Source organism: Pseudochaenichthys georgianus, chromosome 3 (genome assembly GCF_902827115.2).
Source record: "Pseudochaenichthys georgianus chromosome 3, fPseGeo1.2, whole genome shotgun sequence".
In the NCBI taxonomy this organism is placed as follows: Eukaryota; Metazoa; Chordata; class Actinopteri; order Perciformes; family Channichthyidae; genus Pseudochaenichthys; species Pseudochaenichthys georgianus.
Window position 1 is genome coordinate 52,821,372 of NC_047505.1, and position 23,587 is coordinate 52,844,958.

The following is a 23,587-nucleotide window of genomic DNA, read 5'->3' on the forward strand; positions in this document are numbered from 1 at the left end:
TGGAAATCATCTGGAGGCAGAAAGAGAAGATGGTGCTTTTAACTGCGAGGCTCCCGGAGTTCTTGCAGCATGTGAAGGCGGCTTGTCAGAAACCTCATGTCAGCCTGCGAGGCCAAACACCTGCTCTGTGTGCTGTGGGAGTCCTACGCACAAAGGCCACTTCCTAGGTTGCAGCAAAGTCATTCAACACAAAAGAAAATCCTCACTCAGTCAAAGGCTTTATTGTCATATGCACAGCAGCTACCGTGGAGATATGGCAATGCTATCTTAAGACCCAGGCTCATCCAACAGGGCAACATCATATATATAATACATAAAACAATACCAGACAAGTCAAAAAAACGATAAAATAGCAAAGTCGTGCAGATGATTTAAACTATATAGCCGATGTGTCAAAACACTCAATTGGGATACGTTCCAAAGTACACAGTTTGCACCGTCTGTGAATTTCAGCGAGTGCCGCCTGAAATTGTACAGCAGTGTGTGTGGAGGAACCTCGGTTAGCTAGCTAGCTATCAGGGACAATAGTTTGTGGACTTTTTAACGTGGTTGTTTATTAAATAGTGAAATAGTATACCTTTTTATTGCGTAACCTCTATTTGATGATAACGTGAGTCTTACAGTAAATGAAACATCTTGATGTGAGCAAGTCTATTTATATGATTCATCCTGAATGAAGGTGTTCAAAACGTTAAGAAAGCGGTACCGCGAGTGAGCATCCGAAAATTATGTCAGAAATAACAACATATTTTATATACAAACTAATCTACCGTTCATTGTAATGCGAAACACGTTATTACCAGAGTTATCTGTATAACCTGTTTAAATCTGCCGTTGAATAATGACGGTCCATTGTAAAATAGTCATTTCTTTAATCATTCAGGGTTTTAAAAAATATATAAAACCCCCAAATAAGTGTATTTAATAGGTAAAGATAAAAGTATTGTTTAAATCTTAATGACTGTTTCAGCTTCTTGCAGCCTTATGACATACCCTGTGCTTGTAACGCTATGGTTTTGATATTTTAGTTTTTTGTGCAGCGCTTTATTTTGAGTTATCGGAAAAGTCCCTGAAGTGGTTATTCATTAAACAATGCCTTATATGGCATAACTGTGTCCTCTTTAATTACTTCCTGTTCCCACTTCAAGCTGCTACATGATCACTTATTTTAAAGCTACGGGCGTAGAACAGTTCTTTCATCATCAGTTACGCCTGGTTATTGAAATAATAAAAATAATAAATAATAATAATACAAATAATAAATAAATAAATAAACCCACCTCTTCAACTCTGTATCCATAAGCCCCGCCCCCCCTCTCAACCAACTTCCTCCTGACTGCTTTTCTGTCTTTGGGTTCAAGAAAAGCGCGATAGAAATAAAATATATTATATTATTGTAATGTTGGTTATGCTGTATTATAAGTTTACAAGTTCTATAGTAAGAAAGAGCTTCCTGTTTTTTCAAGCCTGTTTTGAAACAACACTAACATTAATCAGATATATCTCAGAATGGTCTAAAGCAGTGGTTCTCAAGTGGTCAATAGATCACGACCCGAAATGTTGAACCACTCAAATCTATTCAACAAAAAATCGTGCAGTGAAATATACTCTTTTCAGCATACATTAAAGTGAAGTACAGCGCATATATCCCGTATATCCCTTCACAGAACTAAAGTATGCTTTTAAATAAGGTTTAATGAGATGATGAAATCAAAGCTGAACTGCATAACATAAAAAGGCCCACGTGCTGAAAACCCAACCCCAGCAGGGGGTCTGGGGGGATTCTCCCCCAGGAGATTTTTTGAAATACTAACATATACAGTAAACTACCCATTCTGGTACTCTGAGAAGAACATAAATACATCTATTACTACCCGACATATTAATAATATTTTATGCCATTGTTTGTTTTTCACTTAGTTCTGACAGCGTGCTGCTCCTCGCAGAGAGAAGAGCAAAGAGGAGTCTGTGTGACTTACTTTAAATTGTGGGTAAGGGTAGATAGCCCCCATTGTTCTGTGACCTGTCAGTCATCAAACCGCGGGTCATATTTCATTACGTGTTCATTTTGTTCTGAAGTTGTACCCATGGATGTATAAAGAATAGTTCTACCGCAAAGTTATTTTCCGTGGGGACTTCCGGGAGCAATCTTGATTCTGATTGGCCAGAAGACTCGAAAAAACATCAGCAAAGATGTTTTATTGAGAAGATGATCACTACGTGACAGACATTTTCAAAACCGTTCATGGTCTCCGGTACTTCCAGTCCAACGCCGACTGCATGCACAGCGTTAGAAAACCGGGCCTTCAAAATACAATTTTGACTTTCCCCCCCACCCCCCAAAAAAAAAAAGTAATACATATTTTTGTTTAAAACATTTTTTTTCTTCACTCACACATCTGCGACCCACTTGAAACGGGTCCGCGACCCACTTTTGGGTTGCGACCCACCAGTTGAGAACCACTGGTCTAAAAGGTTCTTACAAACCAGACCTGACAGGCGTTAACATCCCAGAGTCATGTGGAAAAGAGAAACATTTTCCCTGAGGCAAATACATGTTTGCCATTCAACAGAGCTTTGGGAAAATAAGGCACAAATGCTTATTGTGGTTAAATGAAATGGTATCAAACTAAATGACACTTGGGCTCTCAGAGCAGAGAGGATGGATGAGGTTGCCCCTTAACAGATCGCTGATATATTTGTTGCATCAACATGTTCATGGATATGTGGAAACAGATCTGGAAAGTTCAACAAACTAAACACATTAAAGCAGTCCAATGAACGGATGTGCACAGACTCCGACGTTTGTGTGCAATTGATACTGCGGTTAAAGACTCCTCGGCTCTGATTGGACGTTTTCATTCTCGCACGGTGGACTTATTAAACACATTAGAAGAACTGTGGGGAGTCAACTGTCTGACTTATGTGATCAGTTTCCAGTTTTATAAAATATTATAAAAAGGTATCTTACAAACAGCAGCTTTCGACAAGGTCAAACTCTTGTAGAAAGTGTGTCTGACTTGAATGTAATTCATATATCGATTACATTACTACATACAAATACTAAACAGTTATATTTTGGGCAATTCAGAAGAACATGTTGTTTGTAATGTAAAGAAATAAAACGGCATGAAAGATTTTTTGAGTTTTATTTGAGTTATTGTTTTATACATTTGTGTCCAAGAGATGCTGCTTTGAAACTGTTGTTATGAAAAGTTACGGTATTTCCTGTTTCTGCCGGAGAGAAAGGAGTTCGTCCCAAAGCTTCCCGCTGTATTTACAACCCGTACTTGAAAAGAGGGATCCTCATTCAGCTGTGAGTGTGACTACGGACGGAGTTCACTCTGTCATGGAGTAGAAGTGGGTAGGGGGAAGTTTGGAATTGGGCCAGAGCGTCAGTGATTATCCACACCTGCACATGAAGTCACTAATCAACAAATTAAACTGCCCTCAGAAGAGTTGACGTTATTGGCTCCACAATATGGTGGCCCAGAGATCTCAACCAATCAGCATCAAGTAAAACATGAGGAAATAACATAGAAAGACACAACTTGAACTGATGATAAAAAAAACAACACCAGGGTCCTTTCTCATTTCATCAAATCCCCCTCCTCCACTCCTCGGTCCTCCGAGGCGTACGGCCGGACTTATCTCAGCCAATGACAGCTCTGCATGCATCCCCTGGATATAAAATAATAATAATAATTTTCGGGGGGAAAAAAAATATATATTTCTTGGGGGTGCTTAGGGGGTGCTTTGGAAATCCTGGGGGGTGCTTCGGACAGACAGGTCTCAGTTGGTTTGGTGTCCTCGCTTACTTTTAATACTTGTAAATACAACTTTTGGCCCGTAATTTCAATTCCCCATTAAAATGACCGCTCAGAGGAGAGGAGTTCTCATTTCTTTAAACGTCTGCTGCTTCCCCTCCTCGGTCCTCCGCTCGCATCTCCTGTGGGCGGGACTAAGTCTCGAGGAGGGGAGTCGAGGAGGGGAAATGTAAGAATTGAGAAGCCTCTAGAGATGTGTCAAAGCGTCGTGACCATGGATGTATAATAAGAACTGGATACTGCGTGGGAGGCGGGGCCTCATTCATTCCTATGAGAGTTGCTCATTAGCGCAGGAAGACAAAATGGCCCAACTTTTGAGAGAGCGAAACGTCACAGATTACCCGTATGTGCACTCAGAGCATGCGCAACTTTAACCACGGATTTATATTAACGAGGCGGCAGTTAGCAGCTAGCGGCTAGCTAGTAAATTATGCTAAATTACACATCAATCTTTATGTACTTTTATATTACGCTGACATCAGGATCTAGTGATATCCAAGCAACAGAGCTTCATTTAGCATGATACCTGTGTGGGTTGTACATGAAACCACTTGGTAATATATACAAATGTATATGTTGAAGCCTGTTATGATCAATTGTGAGTTAAAACGTTATCTAAAAAGTAAAGCCGATGATGGATTACTGTGGTGGAGTTAAAATAACAATAGCCTATTTCTTTTTGAAATGTGATGGAGTAAAAGGATAGTAACTGTGATTATCCATGTTAAGTAGCCCACAAGTAACTAAAACAATTGCAAGTGCAGTAAGACGCTACAGGAACGTTAATCTACGTTGGTAATATTAACTTTATTTAATACAACATTTCCGGTACAAGATTTACATCATACAGCCCATGTAGTATAATATTTGACAAATGATGAATTACAGCAAACATGTGCAATATATCCATTATTACAGCTCCCTGGCAGTAAGGCGATATGGTCCGTTGTTATTGTGCATCCATGGGTTGAGAGAAACGCATGTGCATGTAGTGCTGAACACGTAACTTGAACGTGCCAGGCGGCGCGGTCCCGTGGGTTAGATGCACGTTCATAATGCGGAGGGAAATAACTCTCAGAATAACGTTATTAGCACATTTTTACAACTTGAGGAACGAATGTTTTTAATAAGGGCTATACAAACGTTCAAACTGGGTAGTTTATTTAGTTTAAAAAAAAGTATCCGACGAGTTACAGACCACTCTTTCCCAATGTAAGTCAATGGGAAAAAGTGTTCCCGGGCCCAGCAACCTAAAGGAAGTGTAGTACCGCCGTTTGACCAGCACGAATATTCTCATCAGACTCCGGCGCACTTCCTGGGGGCTTGGTCGTGACGCACGGCCGGACTTATCTCAGCCAATGACAGCTCTGCATGCATCCCCTGGATATTATTTTATTAACTGCTCTCATTGCAACGCGATGTTTACAGAGAGAACAGCTGTGAGGTCCTGCAGAAAGCAGAGCAGTGTGTAAAATATATATCACTCAGTATAACAGGCCTACTCTCTTTATTTGCTTTAGTTTAGTAGATATCTACAAAGAGTCCATATTTTCTAAAACCATTTAGTGCTTCACAAAATAAAATACACAACGGCTGTAGCCTAATTATATGCTTTCGGAGCTGTAGGTGTGTGTTGTACAGTGTGTGCGCATATATGGCGGACAGACAGGTCTCAGTTGGTTTGGTGTCCTCTGCTTACTTGTAATACTTGTAAATAAAACGTTTGGCCCGTAATTTATTTTCCTCATTGTAGCGACCAGAGAGGGGGGGGGGGGGGATATATCCAGTCTCTGATAGTGTTACGTTATTATGAGAGTTCTCTGTTTGATTCTGAAATGGTATATTTATATAAATATATGTGTGTGTGTGTGTGTGTGTGTGTGTGTGTGTGTGTGTGTGTGTGTGTGTGTGTGTGTGTGTGTGTGTGTATGTGTGGTCTAGCATTACTATACTTGTGGGGACCTACATCTGTTTACATAGTCACGTGTGGGGACTGGCTTCCCTTATGGGGACACATTGGAGGTCCCCATGAGGGGAATCATTAATTTTAGGGTGAAGACTTGGTTAGGTTTAGGATTAGGGTAAGGGTTAGTTTAAGGGTAAGGGTAAGGGTAAGGTTAAGGGTTAGGGTAAGGGTTAGGCATGTGTTGGTTATGGTTAAGGATATTAGGATAAGTCTCCAGGAAATGCATGTAAGTCAATGTAATGTCCCCTGAAGTGATGTATACATGGTGTGTGTGTGTGTGTGTGTGTGTGTGTGTGTGTGTGTGTGTGTGTGTGTGTGTGTGTGTGTGTCCGCATCTGTAGCCTGTTATTGTCTCATTACACCGCACTGTGAATGAATCAAAGTAAATATATAAGTGGTCATGAACACATCTGTCCGTCAGACAGAGGGCTGCTGTGCCTCCTGTCATCATTAATGGACGTCTCTTTAAAATGACCGCTCATACCTCATTCACACCAACGGTGTTTCGGGGCCGGTTCGGAGCTGGAGCTTGAAAAGCACCGGGTTTTCCTCTTCACACCGCAGCGGAGCAGCCTCTTAGCTCCAGAATCCGGTTCGTTTCAAGCACCAACAAATTGTCCGGCCAGAGCAAAAGCACCGCATACGTCACGCTTACGGCCCCTTCGCATCTCCTGTGGGCGGGACTAAGTCGTGAGGATAGGAGTCGAGGAGGGGAGTTAAAGAAACGAGAAAGGGCCCAATTTTACTTCACATGTTCTCACATTCAAAAACAACAATTGTAAGTATTATCTGTTTTATTTTGTAGCTATTATTTATTTATGCTTTTATCTAATGCATTCATACAAACATAAATAAGTTTTGTTCCAGTGTATTTCAGTAAAGCTATCTGAAAGACAAATGACATCCTCTCATAAGAAGTTTGAAGTGAATAAGTAATTTTCACACTACAAAGTGAAACCTTCATCCAAAATCTGTTAACTTATTTTGATGATAATGGAGTGGTACCACGTTCAGTCTGACTGGCCAGGTTAGATATTCTTTGGGACAAATATTAGTTCTTCCATGACGAAAGTTTATGAATCTATATAATGAAATGGTCATGAAGGATGGGTCATGACCGAAAGAACGAGTTCGCGGATACAAGCGGCCGAGATGGGTTTCCTCCGCCGGGTGGCTGGTGTCTCCCTTAGAGATAAGGTGAGAAGTTCGGTCATCAGGGAGGGACTCGGAGTTGAGCCGCTCCTCCTTCAAGTCGAAAGGAGCCAGTTGAGGTGGTTCGGGCACCTAGTTAGGATGCCACCTGGGCGCCTCCCTAGGGAGGTGTTCCAGGCACGTCCAGCTGGGAGGAGACCAAGGGGTAGACCTAGGACCAGGTGGAGGGGTTATATCTCTTCGCTGGCCTGGGAGCGCCTTGGGACCCCCCAGTCAGAGCTGGTTGATGAGGGGGAAGGAACGTTTGGGGCTCTCTGCTGGAACTGCTACCTCCGAGACCCGACCACGGATAAGCGGGAGAAGATGGATGGATAATGAAATGGCTATGATTGTCATGATAATAATATATTTAATTTGTTAGCGCTTTTACAGGTGCTCAAAGACGCTTTACTGATATACTGTAGTGAAGAGAAAAGAAAAGAAAGGAACAACAAATAAATATATAGTTAAAGTTAAAGTCAAATAATACAAAAACAAACAAGCCAGATTGAGGAGGTGAGTGTTTTGAAGGTGGTGAGGTCGGTGCAGTCTCTGATGGGTTGGGGGAGTGAGTTCCAGAGGGAGGGGGCAGCGACGGAGAAGGCTCTGTCCCCCCAGGTCCGGTGCTTGAGGCCGGTGGGGATGGATAGGAGGTTGGCTTCTGATGAGCGGAGGCAGCGGGAAGGGGCGTGGTGGTGCAGCAGGTCTGTGAGGTAGGGGGGGCTGGTTGTTGAGGGCTTTGTGAGCAATGAGGAAGACTTTGAAGTCGATTCGACAGACGGGGAGCCAGTGGAGGTTAGGGTTAGTTTTAGGTTAGTTTCTTCCTTTTTACGTATACCTGACAGAAAATATTACAGATTGATCACGATACAAATGCTGTTAAAAAATGAACATTTTAATAAAAAAAACATTATATGAGTTTTAACATGTTCAGATCTCCAGAGTGGTTGATGAGTCTGCGAAGCACGGGCTAGAATAGACTGGGCTTAAACTGAATATGCACGCTTCATGACCTTCCCCTGGGTAAGTAAAGCTTCATGAAATGTAAGGTATAAAAAATAATAATAAAAGAAGTTGCAGTTAAGTGAGAAATGTCATACTCCAAGAATGTTGTACATGATGAAAATATGATTTAGGAAATATGTCAGAGTCGTGCAGAATCATCTCCCACTGCACTCAGTTGACGCGTGTTGCTGTTGGTTCAGTGGCTGGGCGATAACTTCATAATCTGATGACACGTCTGTTTTCTTAATTGACATGTAAATCCTGTCCTCTTGGTTTGGTTTCACCTTGTTTCTTGTGTGCCTATGAAAATAAGAACGCGTGAGACATGAGGCGTTGTCTAAAAGTCTGTACTTCATTGCCAGAGCCTTCAAAGCATGACATCATAATAGACAGTACAGAGGTTACATACCAGAGGAACATCATGACGATTATGCTGATGACGTTTACAATAAGAGATACAGCAGCGACGCCAACCCAGAGGAGCACTTCACATGGTCCATGTTGATCTGCTATTAGAAATGACATACAGTAGTGTTGATTGTTTAACTGTTGAATATTTATATTAACGCTGTAAACTCAGATCCCTGTTCATGTAGTGTTGCCTGTGTTGGAAGATATTAAAAATGTCAAAATGTTATTTTCTTTATTTGTATTACGTATTAAACGTATTTGTTCTTGTTTTGCATCTATATCTGCGCCGGGATCCGGAGTCGAGGCTGATCCTCTTGCTGTAGTCCTGTGTCTTGGATCCTCTATCCTGAGTTCTGGATTAAGTCGTGGACTTCGGGTCGTGGCTGAACCGGTCTCTGCGGTCCTGCCTGACTCTCGTCATGCTGCTTCCCTGATGGCTTCCTCAGGATTGTAGCTGACATCCTCGTGGATTCATCTTCTCATTACAGACACATGCATTTCCTAACATTCGGTCTTTATGCTGTAAAATGTATTATCTCTTTACACACGGCATCTATTGCACGTCTGTCCGTCCTGGGAGAGGGATCCCTCCTCTGTTGCTCTCCCTGAGGGTTCTCCCATGTTCCCTTTAAACTGGGTTTTCTCTGGAAGTGTTTCCTTGTACGATGTGAGGGTCTAAGGACAGAGGGTCTAAGGACAGAGGGTCTAAGGACAGAGGGTGTCGTTTTTCTCATACTGATATTCTGAACAATCTGTGCTGTTGTATTTGCTGTAAAGTGTCTCTACTGTAGGCTATTTTTATTATATGTACAGCACTTTAGCTCGACCAAAAATCGTTTATAAATGTGCTATATAAATAAAACTTGATTTGATTTTGAAACATTTCACAAAGCAGTGGTCTAAAGTTGGGGAGATCTGTTAGTTGTCAAAACTTACCATCCAGTTTTTTAAAAGATTCTCTAACGTTGAGGTTTTCTTTTACTTCCCCTACGTCATTGCTGCTGATGCACTCGACAGCGGTGAAGTTGCGATCTTTTACACAGTAATGCTGAAGTTGACTGCATGGTTTGGGAAAATTGTAGTATTCAGTGTGAGCGTCTAACAGCGGCCATTTGATGGTGGGTAAAGGAAACCCCTCACTGATACACACACACGTCAGAACCTCCAACTGAAACACACGTCCAGAGGTACTTCAGATCTTGGGAAACTTGAAAACACACAGACCTTAAGAATATAGCAAACTTGCAGTAAGATGATGATATATTTAAAAGAGGAATAGAACAGCCGACTCACATGTCACATTTACTTCAGCATGTGTCCTCAGAGTAGGGATCTGGTGTTTTGCTGTACAGACGTACAGTCCAGAATAATCGACTGTCACATTAGGGATAACAAGAGTGGCTGTTCCAGTGTCGTTATGCCGGATGATTTTGGTTTCTTTGTCAGGTTTTTGATGGAGCCATGTTTAATCCATGTTTAATCCATGTGATAACAGATGGAGGGACACTTTCAACGCTGCGCAACAGATTTAAGTTTAACCTTTCAGAGTTGTCATTCCAGTGATAAAAGGTTTCATTAGAACTTGTGGGAAACAAATTTAACAAACTGTAAGAATTTGTTCGACAACATGTTAAATTGAAACTTCCTTAACAAATAAATGAAATTGAAATCCAAGCTGAGGTATAAAACCACTTAGAGGCCTTAATGTGTTTCAAAGCTGCAGTGCTGCTCGTCCACCGGAGTTTAGTCTCCTCACGGCAGCGGCCGCTGTGAAGTATTCACTGTCTGACTGTCACACAAGCAGCTGATAAATATCCCCCATCCCAATAAGTGAATGTGTTTCGGTATGAATTTACTCTGTTTGGCATCACAACACTGTTATGAAAGTTTCTCTGGTATACAATGGGTGATGTTAGCATAGCAACCGAAGCTAAACTGACTATATTGACTACTTGTTGCTAACCAACACAGTCTCACGATATTTCGTGTTATAGTCACGAAATTAATCTATTGATTCGTGTTCACCAACACGATTTCGCCATTTTTTTTGTGTCACACAGAACTATTTAAAAAGCAATTTAAATAATAACAAATTAGAAGTGAAGAGAATTAAATTAACATATTATAGCAGGAAGTTTAATACAGTGTAATTTTTTGGTATATTAATTTTAATGTCCCCTGATATATAAGAAGTGTGTTTTTATATATTCATGTGTGTACTTAATTACTTTGCATTTAATAGTAGCAGTTTATATGAACAAAAAGCTGGAGAGATGAGAAGTGAAAACTTCCCTGTCAGGAGAAAGGGAACAGAGGGGAAAATACACTTATATAGACATATGGTATAGGCAGCAGAGAGAAGGGTGTGTGTGTTGCAAGTAAGCCATGGTCATCATCCAAAATCCTAAATAAACTACAATACATCCAGAACTTGCGCTGTCCGCCTCCTCACCCACACCCCGCTCCAGAGACCACATCACCCCCGTCCTTCAAAACCTGCACTGGCTCCCTGTTCGTCAACGAATACACTTCAAAATCCTTCTGCTAACACACAAAGCTCTCAATAACCAGGCTCCCCCCCTACTCTCCGACCTGATCCACCACTACACACCCCTTCCCGCAGCCCTTCGCTCATCAGAAGCGAACCTCCTCTCTATCCCCAAGAAAACCAAGCTCCGAACCTGGGGGGACAGAGCCTTCTCCATCGCTGGCCCCCACCCTCTGGGAACTCCCTCCACAAACACATCAGAGACTGCACACGACCCCCCCCCACTTTCAAAACACTGACCAAAACACACCTCTTCAGACTGGCTTTTAATCTGTGAATTATGCTGTATTGCTGTTTTAATAACTTTTAAATGTTATTTTATCTTGTTCTAATAACTTTTAAATTCTATTTTATCATGTTTTATCACCACTGTAAAGCGTCTTTGAGCACCTGGAAAAGCGCTTTGAAATGCAATGTATTATTATTATTATTATTATTATTATTATGGTCTGTGTAATAACTGCTCAATTATACTGGTGCTTGTGTTTTTATTGATTTCTTTCTGTTTCATTCTTTCATGTTGTGAGTACTAAATTGCCACAACTGTGTGCAGTAGTTGGCTCAAATGTGTTTAAATTACTTATGTGAAATAAGGAGCAGGTTGGCATGACAGGAGACTGGGGATGTGGGGAGAGGACACATTCTTATCTAAACACAGAATGCTAAGTAGCTAGAACATACATGTATAAAATATATGTGTGTGTTAATTACTTGTATCAACTAATAATAGGGAGTTGGGAAATATGAGGAGTAAAACCATTATTTAGAGTAAAATGTGAGCAGGAGAATGCCCTTATTTGAAGATAGCTCAGATCTCTGAAATGAGTGTGCATTCTCTGTATATGTTATGTAGTGTCCGGGCAGGACACCCAATGTGTCTGTGTTACCTTAAATGGTAAAAGAAGGAAAATGAGTGTGTGTGACACAACCTAAGGATAAATGAGTGTGCGTGACACAACCTAAGGGGAAATGAGTGTGCGTTCTCTACAGAAGCTGAGATTCTACTATTTTACTGCTTGAGAGCAGAGGTAATGTTTTCCTCGTTATTATTGATATTAAAGTAGTACATATATTGTTTGTATTAGTCAACTATAACAAAAGTATGTGAAACTGTGTGTACATTGAACTAAGGGAGAGGGGGGGCCGCAGAGATGGAAGTCTCTGCAAAATGTGTGGGTGTGTGAAAGTACACCCAATGCGTCTGTTTTACCTTAAATGGTAAAAGACTCTTGTTTCTGTGGGTCCTCTGCTGGCTCGTCGCTTTTATATCAACCAATGAATGGACTCTATGGGAGGAGAATCCGGCAAACCTCCTCCCCGTTCTCTTTGCATATAAGCCTGTTGTTTCTTTAGATCGCTCTCTCTTCTACTGCTGTCAGGACCGGAATCTGAACAGCACGTGAACCAGGGCAGGAGTACTCCTTATCGTTTTGTATTGCATTGTATTTTTACCTTTTATAAATAAAACAGATTATTGTTTAACTGGTATCCTGGTGTCTTCTGATTTCCTTCCTGTTTATGATTTTAAGCAGCTCGCCAAAACCACACGCGGAGCCGAGGTGGGTTGTAAAAACAGGAAAAACAGATTTAAAGAAATACAGATTTCAGTATTCTGATACAGAACGATTTTAGAAGCAATGTATTTATATTGGTAGTATGTGTCGTGCCTGCACCAAATAATAAACAAATTAGAAGGAAAAAAAGATCACAAGAAATACAGATTTTAGTATTCTGAGGCTCTGAGCCATTTATTTCCTCGCGGACGGGCAAAATAAAACTCCGACATTATACAATTTAACAGTAAAGGGATAGGGTTAGGGTGAGATATATATCAGACAATGTTTTATGAACCAGCTCCAGCGTCTCTGGTATTCCAAGCACCCGGACCGGACACAAAGACGCCAGGCACGAAATATACTACCAATATAAATAAATTGCTTTTAAAATCGTTCTGTGTGACACGAAAGAAATGCGAAAATCGTGATTTATTTATTATGGTCATAAATTAATTTCATCTATTGATTCAATAGATGAAATTAATTTATGACCATAACACAAAATGCCGTGAGACTGGGTTGTGCTAAACTATTGTGGCATAAGCCGTTTTCTACTGGCACATTTTACTGGCGTATTTTTCATTATGATTCTACTTGTGATAGTCGGACATGACAACCTGTGCAGCCCATGTATTGATTCCATACGATGGCTGCTCTAATACAAAAAACAACGTCTGCCTGCTCTCCACAATGATCAATGACAGCGAACGGATGGTCCAAGTAAGGTACAAATAAACAGAATCACACGAAGCCTGGTTAGTGTTGCCTGACTTTATAAAGTGTGTGGTTGCATTCTAGTCACTTTGCTCAGCGCTACTGCTTGTTACAACTTGTATTTGCCATACTCGCCATCAAATGTTATTGCTCAGGTTAATCTCGCCCCCCTCCGACGTAAGCATGACGTATGCGGTTCTTGCTTCTAGACCGCGATTTTTTCGAGCTTGGTAAGAACCGGTTTTCGGGGAAAAGATCCGGCTCCGCTGCGGTGTGAACAGCAAAAACCGGTGCTTATGAGGCTCTAGCTCCGAACCGCCCCTGGAACTGCGTTGGTGCGAAAGGGGCAAAAGTGTTCCTTCCAACGCCCTATCATCCTATCAATTGAGGTCAACAACGTCTCATCCTTTCTGTGCACAGCTTGGATGGTCCCCTGCTTCCCCCTCCTGAGGTGTCGGACGGTTTTCCAGAAAAACGTTGGTGCCGGCCGAAAGTCCTTATCCATGGCTTCTCCGAACTTCTCCCACACCCGCTGCTTTGCCTCGGCCACGGCTGAGGCTGCTGCCCTTCGGGCCTGTCGGTACCTTGCAACTGCCTCGGGAGTCCCCCGGGATAACAAATCCCGGAAGGCCTCCTTCTTCAGTCCGACGGCTTCCCTGACCACCGGTGTCCACCAGGAGGTTCGAGGGTTACCGCCCCTTGAGGCATCTAAGACCTTGAGACCACAGCTCCCCGCCACGGCTTCGGCAATAGAGGCTTTGAACACCGCCCACTCTGGTTCAATGTCCCCAACCTCCACAGGGATGCCTGAAAAGCTCCGCCGGAGGTGTGAGTTGAAGGCCTACTGGACTTAGGACTCCTCCTGAACTTGGGCCTCCTCCAGACGTTCCCAGTTCACCTGAACTACACGTTTGGGCTTACCAGGTCTGTCCAGAGCTTCCCCCGCCACTCGACCCAACTCACCACCAGATGGTGATCAGTTGACAACTCTGCACCTCTCTTTACCCGAGTGTCAAACAAACGGCCTCAGGTCCAATGATACGATAACAAAATCAATCATGGACCTTCTGCCTACGGTGCTCTGGTACCACGTACACTTGGTGTTTGTTATGGCCAATCAATGACTAGCACAGGAGTCCAGTAACAAACCACCACTCCGGTTCAGATCAGGTGGGCCGTTCCTCCCAATCATGCCCCTCCAAGTGTCTCCATCATTGCCCACATGTGCGTTGAAGTCTCCCAGCAAGATTAAAGAGTCCCCTTCAGGAGCCCCATACAGGACTCTTTCCAGGGTCTCCAAGAAGGCCGAATACTCTGAACTGCTGTTGGGTGCATAAGCACACACAACAGTCAGAGTTTTCCCCCCCATAACCCGCAGGCGTAGGGAGGCGACCCTCTTGTCCACTGAGGTAGACTCCAACAAAGCAACACCCAACCGGGGCTTGTGAGGATCCCCACACCCGCCCAGCGCCTCACACATTGGGCAACTCCGGAGAAGAATAGAGTCCAACCCCTATCAAGAAGTAAGGTTCCAGAGCCGACGCTGTGAGAGGTGAGCCCAACCAGATACAACTAGTAACGCTCCAGCTCCCGGGTCTGGTCCATCGAGACCCTCGGCTTTCACTGCCACCCTTCTGGCAGCGCACCCGAACCCATCGCTGTTTCCCGTAGGTGGTGGGCCCGCGGGACGGTTCTACATGCCAATGTAAAAAACACCCTATTGTGTGCACTGCCAAGGCTGTTCATATTAGTATTTTGATGGCTTCATGAAACAAGTCTTACCAACTTTTGCGTTGCCAGAATGTGAAATACCTTTGAATAATAACAATAAGAATAAACACTAGTAAGTCAGCACATAAATGACTTTGGTTTGGTGTCCCCATTTGTTCCAGTACATAATCAAGTCTGCAGTTTTAGTTAACAAAACTTGATCCAAATATTCTGCAGAGGAACATTTCATAACAGCACATTATATACAATGAAGGGAATGATTAAATGTGAACTAAATCAACATCCTACTGAGCAACAAGCAAAGGCCTGAAACGTACTCACAAAGAACATGGAGGGTCATAATCGTTTCAAAGCGAAGGTCGGTGTTGCCAGCTTGTCGTTTGTAGAGAGCAGTGCACGAAACATTCTGTCCATTGTGGAGGTAAGAAGAGGTGAATTTCATAACTGAGATCATGGATTCAAATTCATGTTTCTCCTCAATGTCACCTATCCCGGGGGTCCAAGTCAGAGCTGGGGGAAGGATGGGACACGGAGCGACAGCCGTGCAGCTCAACGTCACCAGAGCCCCCTCTTCTACCTCGAGCGTAGATGGAGTTATGGTAGGTTGGTCCAGTGAATCTGAGGAGTAAAAAACCAAGTAAATGACAAGAGAGAAACCAAAAGATGTGTAAAGTGTAAAAGAATAAGACTCAATGCAAACTTTGAATGATGATACGGACTCCTGTTGCGTAGGTGAGCCTCAGCTTGTTATTACACTGAATCCTGAAGTAGTAGTAGTTGTCAGACGGTGGCATGTTGTAGAAGATGGTGGTGCACTCCTTGTTCTGCAGGTTCCCCGTGAGGTTTCCTTGCAGCATGTTTCTGCTTGCCTGATCTCCAGTGAGGCTGGAATCAAACACAACTCTTTCGATCATGATTCCTCTGATCCACATTGCTTTGCAGGAATCATCCAGATCTCCAACAAACTGCAAATCGATGTCGAAAGTGCAGGGGACCTTCACACAGGATCCAGTTAGTCCATCTATTCTCAGAGGCATGGTTATTTCCCATTTCAAGCATAAGCTGCCTGAGGTGAAATCAAAGCAATACATTAATATCCGAAGCAGAAATGTAAACTGTCATTATTAAAAGGGAAACAAAATCGTCTAAATTAACAGCACACACCCACAAAACGTTCATTTGAAAGTAATCTAAAGACATCCAAAAGGCATTAGATTGTTGGAAACCCTACCTTGAAGTAGAAGGAGGAAAACCTTTAAAGCAACCGTCATGCTTTTCTGTCGGCTTGATATTCCTACAGAGGGACCAGACACGGAATCTATTCATTTTATTAACTAGTTAACTACTCAAATATGAATAGCCATAATAAAGAATAATAGATATTTTAAAGGTGGAAATTATATGAAGCTCAGCGCAAGTTCAGACAGGAAGACCCATCACTCCGTATTGCACGTCATGGCAATACTCGCTCCTTTCACTAGATGAGAGACAGCGCCACTCCTTAGCCAACCTATCACTTCCCTCCATTCACAAGCCTAATTATCGCACCTGTTAATCCCTCTATATATGCTCTCCCCTTTTCTATCAGCTGTCTTTCAGGTGTCAACGCGCAACGGTAGTGCAAACAAACCTCCGCGTACGACAAAACTAACCTCAAAGATGTCCAATTCGAACGATTCCGAGGACGAACTCTTCCAGGAGGATCTCAATCCCAGCCCTGACGCTCCGCCCGAGGCAGCTTCCCCCTCCTCAAGCTACCGGCGCCCGAGCGGGTTCCCGCAGCAGCTCTCATTCAGCAGAGGCAGATCTCCTCACTCTTCAACTGCAGCAGAAGGGCATTTCCCCAGCCCCAGGTACTCTCTCCCAGCTTCGCGAGCTCTCAGACCAAGTAGCAGGCGCCGTCCCCCAGCTCACGCCAGCAGCTCCAGCCGGCCCCTCCGACAGATCGCGGCGCGGCCGAGGCCGCGGGGGTAAGAGGACAAGGAAGTCGCCCCCCCCAGTAGCTCATCCGTCCAAAAAGTCAACTTCCTCCCAGGCTCGCACCATCGCTGACCAGCCCGGAAGCACCTTAAACCAGCCTGGGCTCATAGATACCAGCTTCGCCAACACCCTGCAATCCCTGGCCAAATCCATGCAACAAATCGACGCTCGCCTTCAGTCTATGGAAAGGGCAGCAGCCAGAGCCTCCACTTCATCAACTCACAGGGCTGCGCTTCCGGCCATGGCGCCGCCTGGGTTAATGCCAGTCCAAGCCCCTACATTCCCTCACAGTGTAGCCTCCCCTCATTCCCTGGCTTCCGCCCTCCCAGTCACCCTTTCCACGCCTGCAACGATGCTCATCCGAGGTCCGTATGTCCCAGGCGCAGCCGGCCTAAGATCCCCACCCTGCTTCAGAAACCACATGGCGGGAGATTCTTCTGATCATTCACCCCTCCACTCCCTTAATATCACTCGCTTAGCAGCGTCTCATCTACTCACCCAGATCCCGTGCTCTTAGAACTATCTTCCCTTAGGGCTCAAACACATTCTTATTTTATTTTTTATTTTTATTAATAAATAAATAGATACAAAATGCCTATATAATTTTTTTTTTTTTTTAAATTAAATAAAAACGTTGGTAATCATGCATATAACTGGTGGTGGTGTCATTAACATATCAGCTCACATATCATTGTCATGTTTTATATCTGGATTCTATTGCATCATCAAACTAAGATCACAGACACATTTACACTACAGGTCCTGTCGTGTTACATGGTTATTCAAGTCATGTTCCACGTGTTCTGACCGAAGGGTCTCCGGCTCGAGTGAGCCAGGACGTGACATCCACGCATTTTTATTTCACGTTTGGCCGGAAGGGCTTTTACTTTTCATGTTTGACCGGAAGGGTCCCAGGCTCTGTACATGACAACGCTCTGTTTATATGCCTTGACCTGTATCTGTCTGCTTTGTTGAATTTGTATTTTTGTATTTTTATGTTTTTATATATGCTTGTATTTTAGTTTAGTTGTTATGTTTTTATATATGCTTTTATCATAATATAAGTATCTCTGTTGAATGTTGTTTTACTGATTGTATTTACCTGTTATTTGAAGTGAATTTTTGTTTTAGGATGACTTTTAACATCTGTCCAGGGACTACAGATGAAAAATAGCCTGTTGGCTAACTCTGGCGCATTTACAGAAATGTCAATTAATGTGCACTGTCCCTGTCAAATAAGTAAAAAAAAAAAAAAAAAAAAAAAGGCTCGTGAGCCAGGACGAATCCATCCATGCATTTTCCCACTCTTAGTCCTACGCTAGTCAATAACATGTTTTCTCTGTCCCCGTATAATTCTCTAATTATATCCATAAACCACCGCAGCTACCTCATAAGGTAAGTAACCCAGTACATCTCAATTCTATATATTTCATTATTTTGGGGATTCATCGGATCGGTTCTCCCTTCCCGAATGATATTCCTGCACAACGGGAAACCCCGTATGTCCGGGATGCCCTGTACGTCCAGGAAGGATGCCCGAGGCATCAGTACGTCTAAATCCCCACATGTATTAACCTCTCATTTCATCCATAGATTTCCACCGCATCCCACAAGGTAAGAATTCTTCACGTTCAGTACTTCATACTTCACTTCTTTTGGGGGTTCATCGGAAACGGTTCTTTCCCTTCCCGAATGATATCCTACAAAACCTGGGCCTAATCGCCAAACACCATTTAGTTCTTTTGTTATAAACTATCATGTTTCATTTATATAATGTGACGGATAATAAACATGTATTACATACATCACGTCTCTCCTGATTGAAATGAAGCTGAGCGCAAGTTCAGACAGGAAGACCCATCACTCCGTATTGCACGTCATGGCAATACTCGCTCCTTTCACTAGATGAGAGAGAGCGCCACTCCTCAGCCAACCTATCACTTCCCTCCATTCACAAGCCTAATTATCGCACCTGTTAATCCCTCTATATATGCTCTCCCCTGTTCTATCAGCTGTCTTCCAGGTGTCAACGTGCAACCCTCCTCCACCCCTTCGCCTCCTGCTTCCAACTCAGGGCCAAGCTCAACCTCCTCCCTTCCAACCGGACCTAACCACTTATCACCACCACCAGTGTCTAGACCCGGGGGGGTTCATCGGAAACGGTTCTTTCCCTTCCCGAATGATATCCTACAAAACCTGGGCCTAATCGCCAAACGCCATTTCGTTCTTTTGTTATAAACTATCATGTTTCATTTATATAATGTGACGGATAATAAACATGTATTACATACATCACGTCTCTCCTGATTGAAATTAACTTCACTTCATACTTCACAACGTAAAATATTGTTACTTATCAAGAAGTTGCTTAAAGAATAACCCGTAGAGAAGCAGTGCCTGGTTATTTAAAAAAAGGAATGAATACTACTGAAAAGTACAAGTTAAAAATAAAATCAATACTTTTAAACTGTTGCTTTAACTTATATTGCAATGTTCTCTTTCTGTTACTGGTTTCATCACCAACATGAGGAAAGGATGTCCTGCTTTCAAAGATAATATAAGGGTGCCAGCATGAAGATGTTAACTGTACTGATAACTATTTAAAATGTGTTGCATTTGTTTTGATAGAAATGATGTTAAGGTATGCAAATCATTCTTCCAAATACCAAATATATATATAACTAAATGACTGAATTAAGTAACACAATAAGCCTGACATTTCACGACTGGCAACCATTTGAGTTTTCTAAAACAAATATTCTTAACCTTACAGCCAACAACTGATTTTCAGGCAGCGATTATTTTCTGTTTCTAGAGAAGAAATAAATACATTATTTAAATGTCCAACTGCGGCTATCGGTGGCAAGTCATGTCAGGCGGCTTTTGAAAGATGTGGGGCGTGGCCTCGGGCACAATAGGGTTTTGAACCTCTCTTTATTAATGCAAGTCTCATCGGTCCTTTTCTAAGGGATTCACAAACTATGTTTAACCAGAATTTTATAAAAAAAATATAATTTTGTGTTTTCAGAAGTGAGCTGTTGATTTGCATTTTCAACAAACTGAAAAAGATAAAACATGACTTTTGTTTCTAGACTCAAGTATTCAACTGTTTCATCAGAGCATTGTGTCATTTCGAAACCAAGAGGAAGTGGAGAGAATCAAAATGAAAGGCAATGCAGAACGAGGGAAGAAACAACAATGTGATACGTGCATATACAGTAGAAGTCAAAGTATCATAACTTAAACACTCAAGTTGAAGTAGATATAAGTGAAAACAAAGTGTAGTATATCTGAGCCGGCACTCGATTAAAAAATTAATCTAATTAATTAGAGGCTTTGTAATTAATTAATCGAAATTAATCGCATTTTTAATCAAATATACATATTTGACCTGAGAACAGTGAGAAGCAATTTCCACATGGATGTGACTCCAAGTGGTCTACAGTCGAGTGCAGTCCAGTGAGCCAGGGAGCTGGTTATTCTCTCAGACGTGGACTGATTTATCCTGGCCCTGAGACCAGTCGTCTGGTTGAGTGTGGGTTGGGTCGGGGTGTGGTTCCTTGCACTCGGAGTCGGGCTAACGTCCACGCTAGCTGCTACATGCTAGCTGCTACATGCTTTGCATTTAGGTGATACTTTAGGCTTGATGTGCTGCGATGATATGCAAATTCTTTTTTGCATAATTTGCACACAACCGGCTCTTATCGACGCTTCCATCCGTCCGTTTTTTAAAACAAAATGTCCCATCCACGGGGCCGACCAAAGCGTCTCATCAGCTTGTTCGTTCATGTTTGACTATTGTTCACCGTGGTTTGTTGTTGTTTGAAGTCCCATGCTGAAGTCATGAACGTTAGTTGGTGCTCCAGTATAATCGGTACGCCTGAAACTCATCCAGTGAGAAACGTTCCGCTGTGCAAAAATAAGTGCGATTAAAGTGCGATTAAAATGCGTTAATTTTTTTAACGCGTTAATTTTTGTGTCATTAATTAATCTGAATTAACGCGTTAAAGTCCCGGCCCTAAAATATACAATTAAATTGGGTTGTTCTTGATCATGTTAAAACTACATGTTACAAGTGAAGATCATCTTCAGCACCAACTCACTAACAGGAAGGAAATGGTGTTCTGTGTCAATAAAGACCCTTTTCTACCAGCGTATTGCTTACACGGTGTTGCAATGTGCACACGGCACTGCAAGGAAACAGTGGATGTTGTTCAAATACTTAACAGGTAATACGTTACGCAGGTGTCAGGGATGTTGGAGTGTGTGTGTAAATCATACAAGCCTGCTCACATATCTGTTGGAAATAAAAAAGATAGATATTTATTACACTTAAAATATGTAAAGTGCTCCAACAAATACTCCTGTAGGACATCAAGTGTATGAGTTTCTGTGACAGAGGTATCATATAAATAAATAAAAAGATATTTGGTATGAACAAGGATATACAAATATGGACACGACACAGGAACAATGACTAGTAGTAATAGTACAAATATTGTTAAAAGTGACACATATCTTGAGACGACAATAAGCACAACTAATAATAGGGACGACTGGAAGTTATGCAACTCTTTACAACCGACTGTATGTGCAATAAGTGCTGACTGGAGCAAGTGATTCCTGCTCATCGTGCACTTCACAGTATGTAGCCAAGATGGCGATTGCTAGACAGAAGTTAATATCTCACACGAGACTAGATCCTAATTTGTTAGCACACTAACCCACTGAGCCACAGACTCCTATTCACACACTGGCTAATTTACATTTATAAACATTGAATCCCACTTTAAAAAAAATCATTCTTCCAAATGCCAAATATATATATAACAAAATGACTGAATTAACTAACACAATAAGTCTGACATTTCACGACAAAAACAAATATCTTACCTTACAGCCAACAATGATTTTCAGCAGACGATATTTTCTGTGTCTAGAGAAGAAATAAATACATTATTTAAATGTCCAACTGCCGGCTATCGGTGGCAAGTCATGTCAGGCGGCTTTTGAAAGATGTGGGGCGTGGCCTCGGGCACAATAGGGTTTTGAACCTCTCTTTATTAATGCAAGTCTCATCGGTCCTTTTCTCAGGGATTCACAAAACTATGTTTAACCAGAATTTTATAAAAAATATATAATGTTGTGTTTTCAGAAGTGAGCTGTTGATTTGCATTTTCAACAAACTGAAAAAGATAAAACATGACTTTTGTTTCTAGACTCAAGTATTCAACTGTTTCATCAGAGCATTGTGTCATTTCGAAACCAAGAGGAAGTGGAGAGAATCAAAATGAAAGGCAATGCAGAACGAGGGAAGAAACAACAATGTGATACGTGCATATACAGTAGAAGTCAAAGTATCATAACTTAAACACTCAAGCTGAAGTAGATATAAGTGAAAACAAAGTGTAGTATTGCTTTACCAAAGTAGTGGCCAGGAGGCATAGCAACAAGTATTGCTGAACTTTCCTGAGCCGTCACATAGGAGCGACGCAGAGATGAACACGATGAAGGAAAAGTGAAACAGTTTGATTCTTAAAACACTGATACTAAAAACTGTAATTACAATTTTAAGTGAAGCCTTTTTTACAATTATTTTACTTGCCAAATGTGTTGCAGCTCTAAATTTGATGAGAGATATCCTTTTTACAGTTTATTTTTATCAGAGTTGTCACAACATGAATTTACATGATGAATGTAGACACTTAATTATTTAATATGTAGCCTATTGTAACTAATAATCCCATCCACTCCACATAGCAAGGCAAGGCAAGTTTATTTATATAGCACTTTTCAACACAAGGCAATTCAAAGTGCTTTACAAAAAACGAAAGACATTAAAGGTGGGGTAGGTAAGTTTGAGAAACCGGCTCAAGATCGCTAGAATTTCAAAATACACAACCGGAGAAAATCTGCCACTTCCTCACAGAGCCCCTCCCCCAACACACACGAACGCGCACATGACCAATGAGGGCACGAGATAAGTTTGTGCCCTGATGGAAGGCTGACAGGCAGGGACGTTGTACTTGTTACAGTATTACGGCTTCTACAGATGAATTGTTTTAATGGATTTTTTTGTCAAAGCACTTCAGATATTCTTTGCTATCGGGATGTTAACAGCATTCCGTGGAATATAACAAAAAGTGTATCTCGAGCCGGTTTCTGAAACGTACCTACCCCACCTTTAAGAAAATGGCATTTAAAATCAGTCATTAAAAAGAAAAGCTAATAAAAGAAAATACAAGGATACAAGTTAAAGTGCAGTTTAAGATGTAGTACACACATCCTATAGTATTGCCAAACAGCGCCTGTCCCTCAGCGCTTCTCACACGAGTCTCTCCTCCAGCTGCTTCACATGCACGCGGCGCTGTCTCTGTCTGTCTCGTATCCTCACTGGTCGGACAGTGAATAGGACGCAGTGCTGAATAGCATCTGCTGAACGCTACGGCGGCTAGCAAAGCGGCGGGGAGATGTTATCAGGCGGTAGAGCAATAGGGTCTCCTGGTTGGTTTCCTAGTCATGTCGTGTGTGTGTCTGACTGCAGAACAGCAGATAGTGTCAGAGGAGGCCTGAGGGAGGGCCACTCACACATCACCCGGAGAACAAGCTCTCCATGACACGCTGGCTGCGCGTGCTGCGTTCCCGCTGCCACATCAAA

General features: G+C 42.2%; 1 protein-coding gene across 3 annotated transcripts; it reads right to left on the bottom strand.

Moving 5' to 3' along the window:
• Positions 1-7,919: 7,919 nt before the first annotated feature.
• LOC117441059 (myelin-associated glycoprotein-like) lies at positions 7,920-21,879 on the bottom strand. 3 transcript variants are annotated; one of them, XR_004551363.1, is made up of 6 exons: positions 21,823-21,879; positions 16,181-16,243; positions 15,650-16,015; positions 15,267-15,567; positions 8,399-8,498; positions 7,920-8,289 (listed from the first exon to the last, which is right to left on the bottom strand). XR_004551363.1 is itself a non-coding variant. In XM_034077258.1 (6 exons), the coding sequence occupies exons 2-6, from the start codon at positions 16,218-16,220 to the stop codon at positions 8,145-8,147; spliced, it is 948 nt and encodes a 315-aa protein (XP_033933149.1). In that variant the 5' UTR covers positions 16,221-16,243; positions 21,823-21,879; the 3' UTR covers positions 7,920-8,144. The 3 variants fall into 3 exon arrangements, 2 of the variants coding, with proteins under 2 accessions (XP_033933149.1, XP_071058671.1); XM_034077258.1 differs by having other exon boundaries at positions 15,271-15,567; XM_071202570.1 differs by lacking the exon at positions 21,823-21,879 and adding an exon at positions 19,696-19,710 and having other exon boundaries at positions 15,271-15,567.
• Between the last annotated feature and the right edge of the window lie 1,708 nt (positions 21,880-23,587).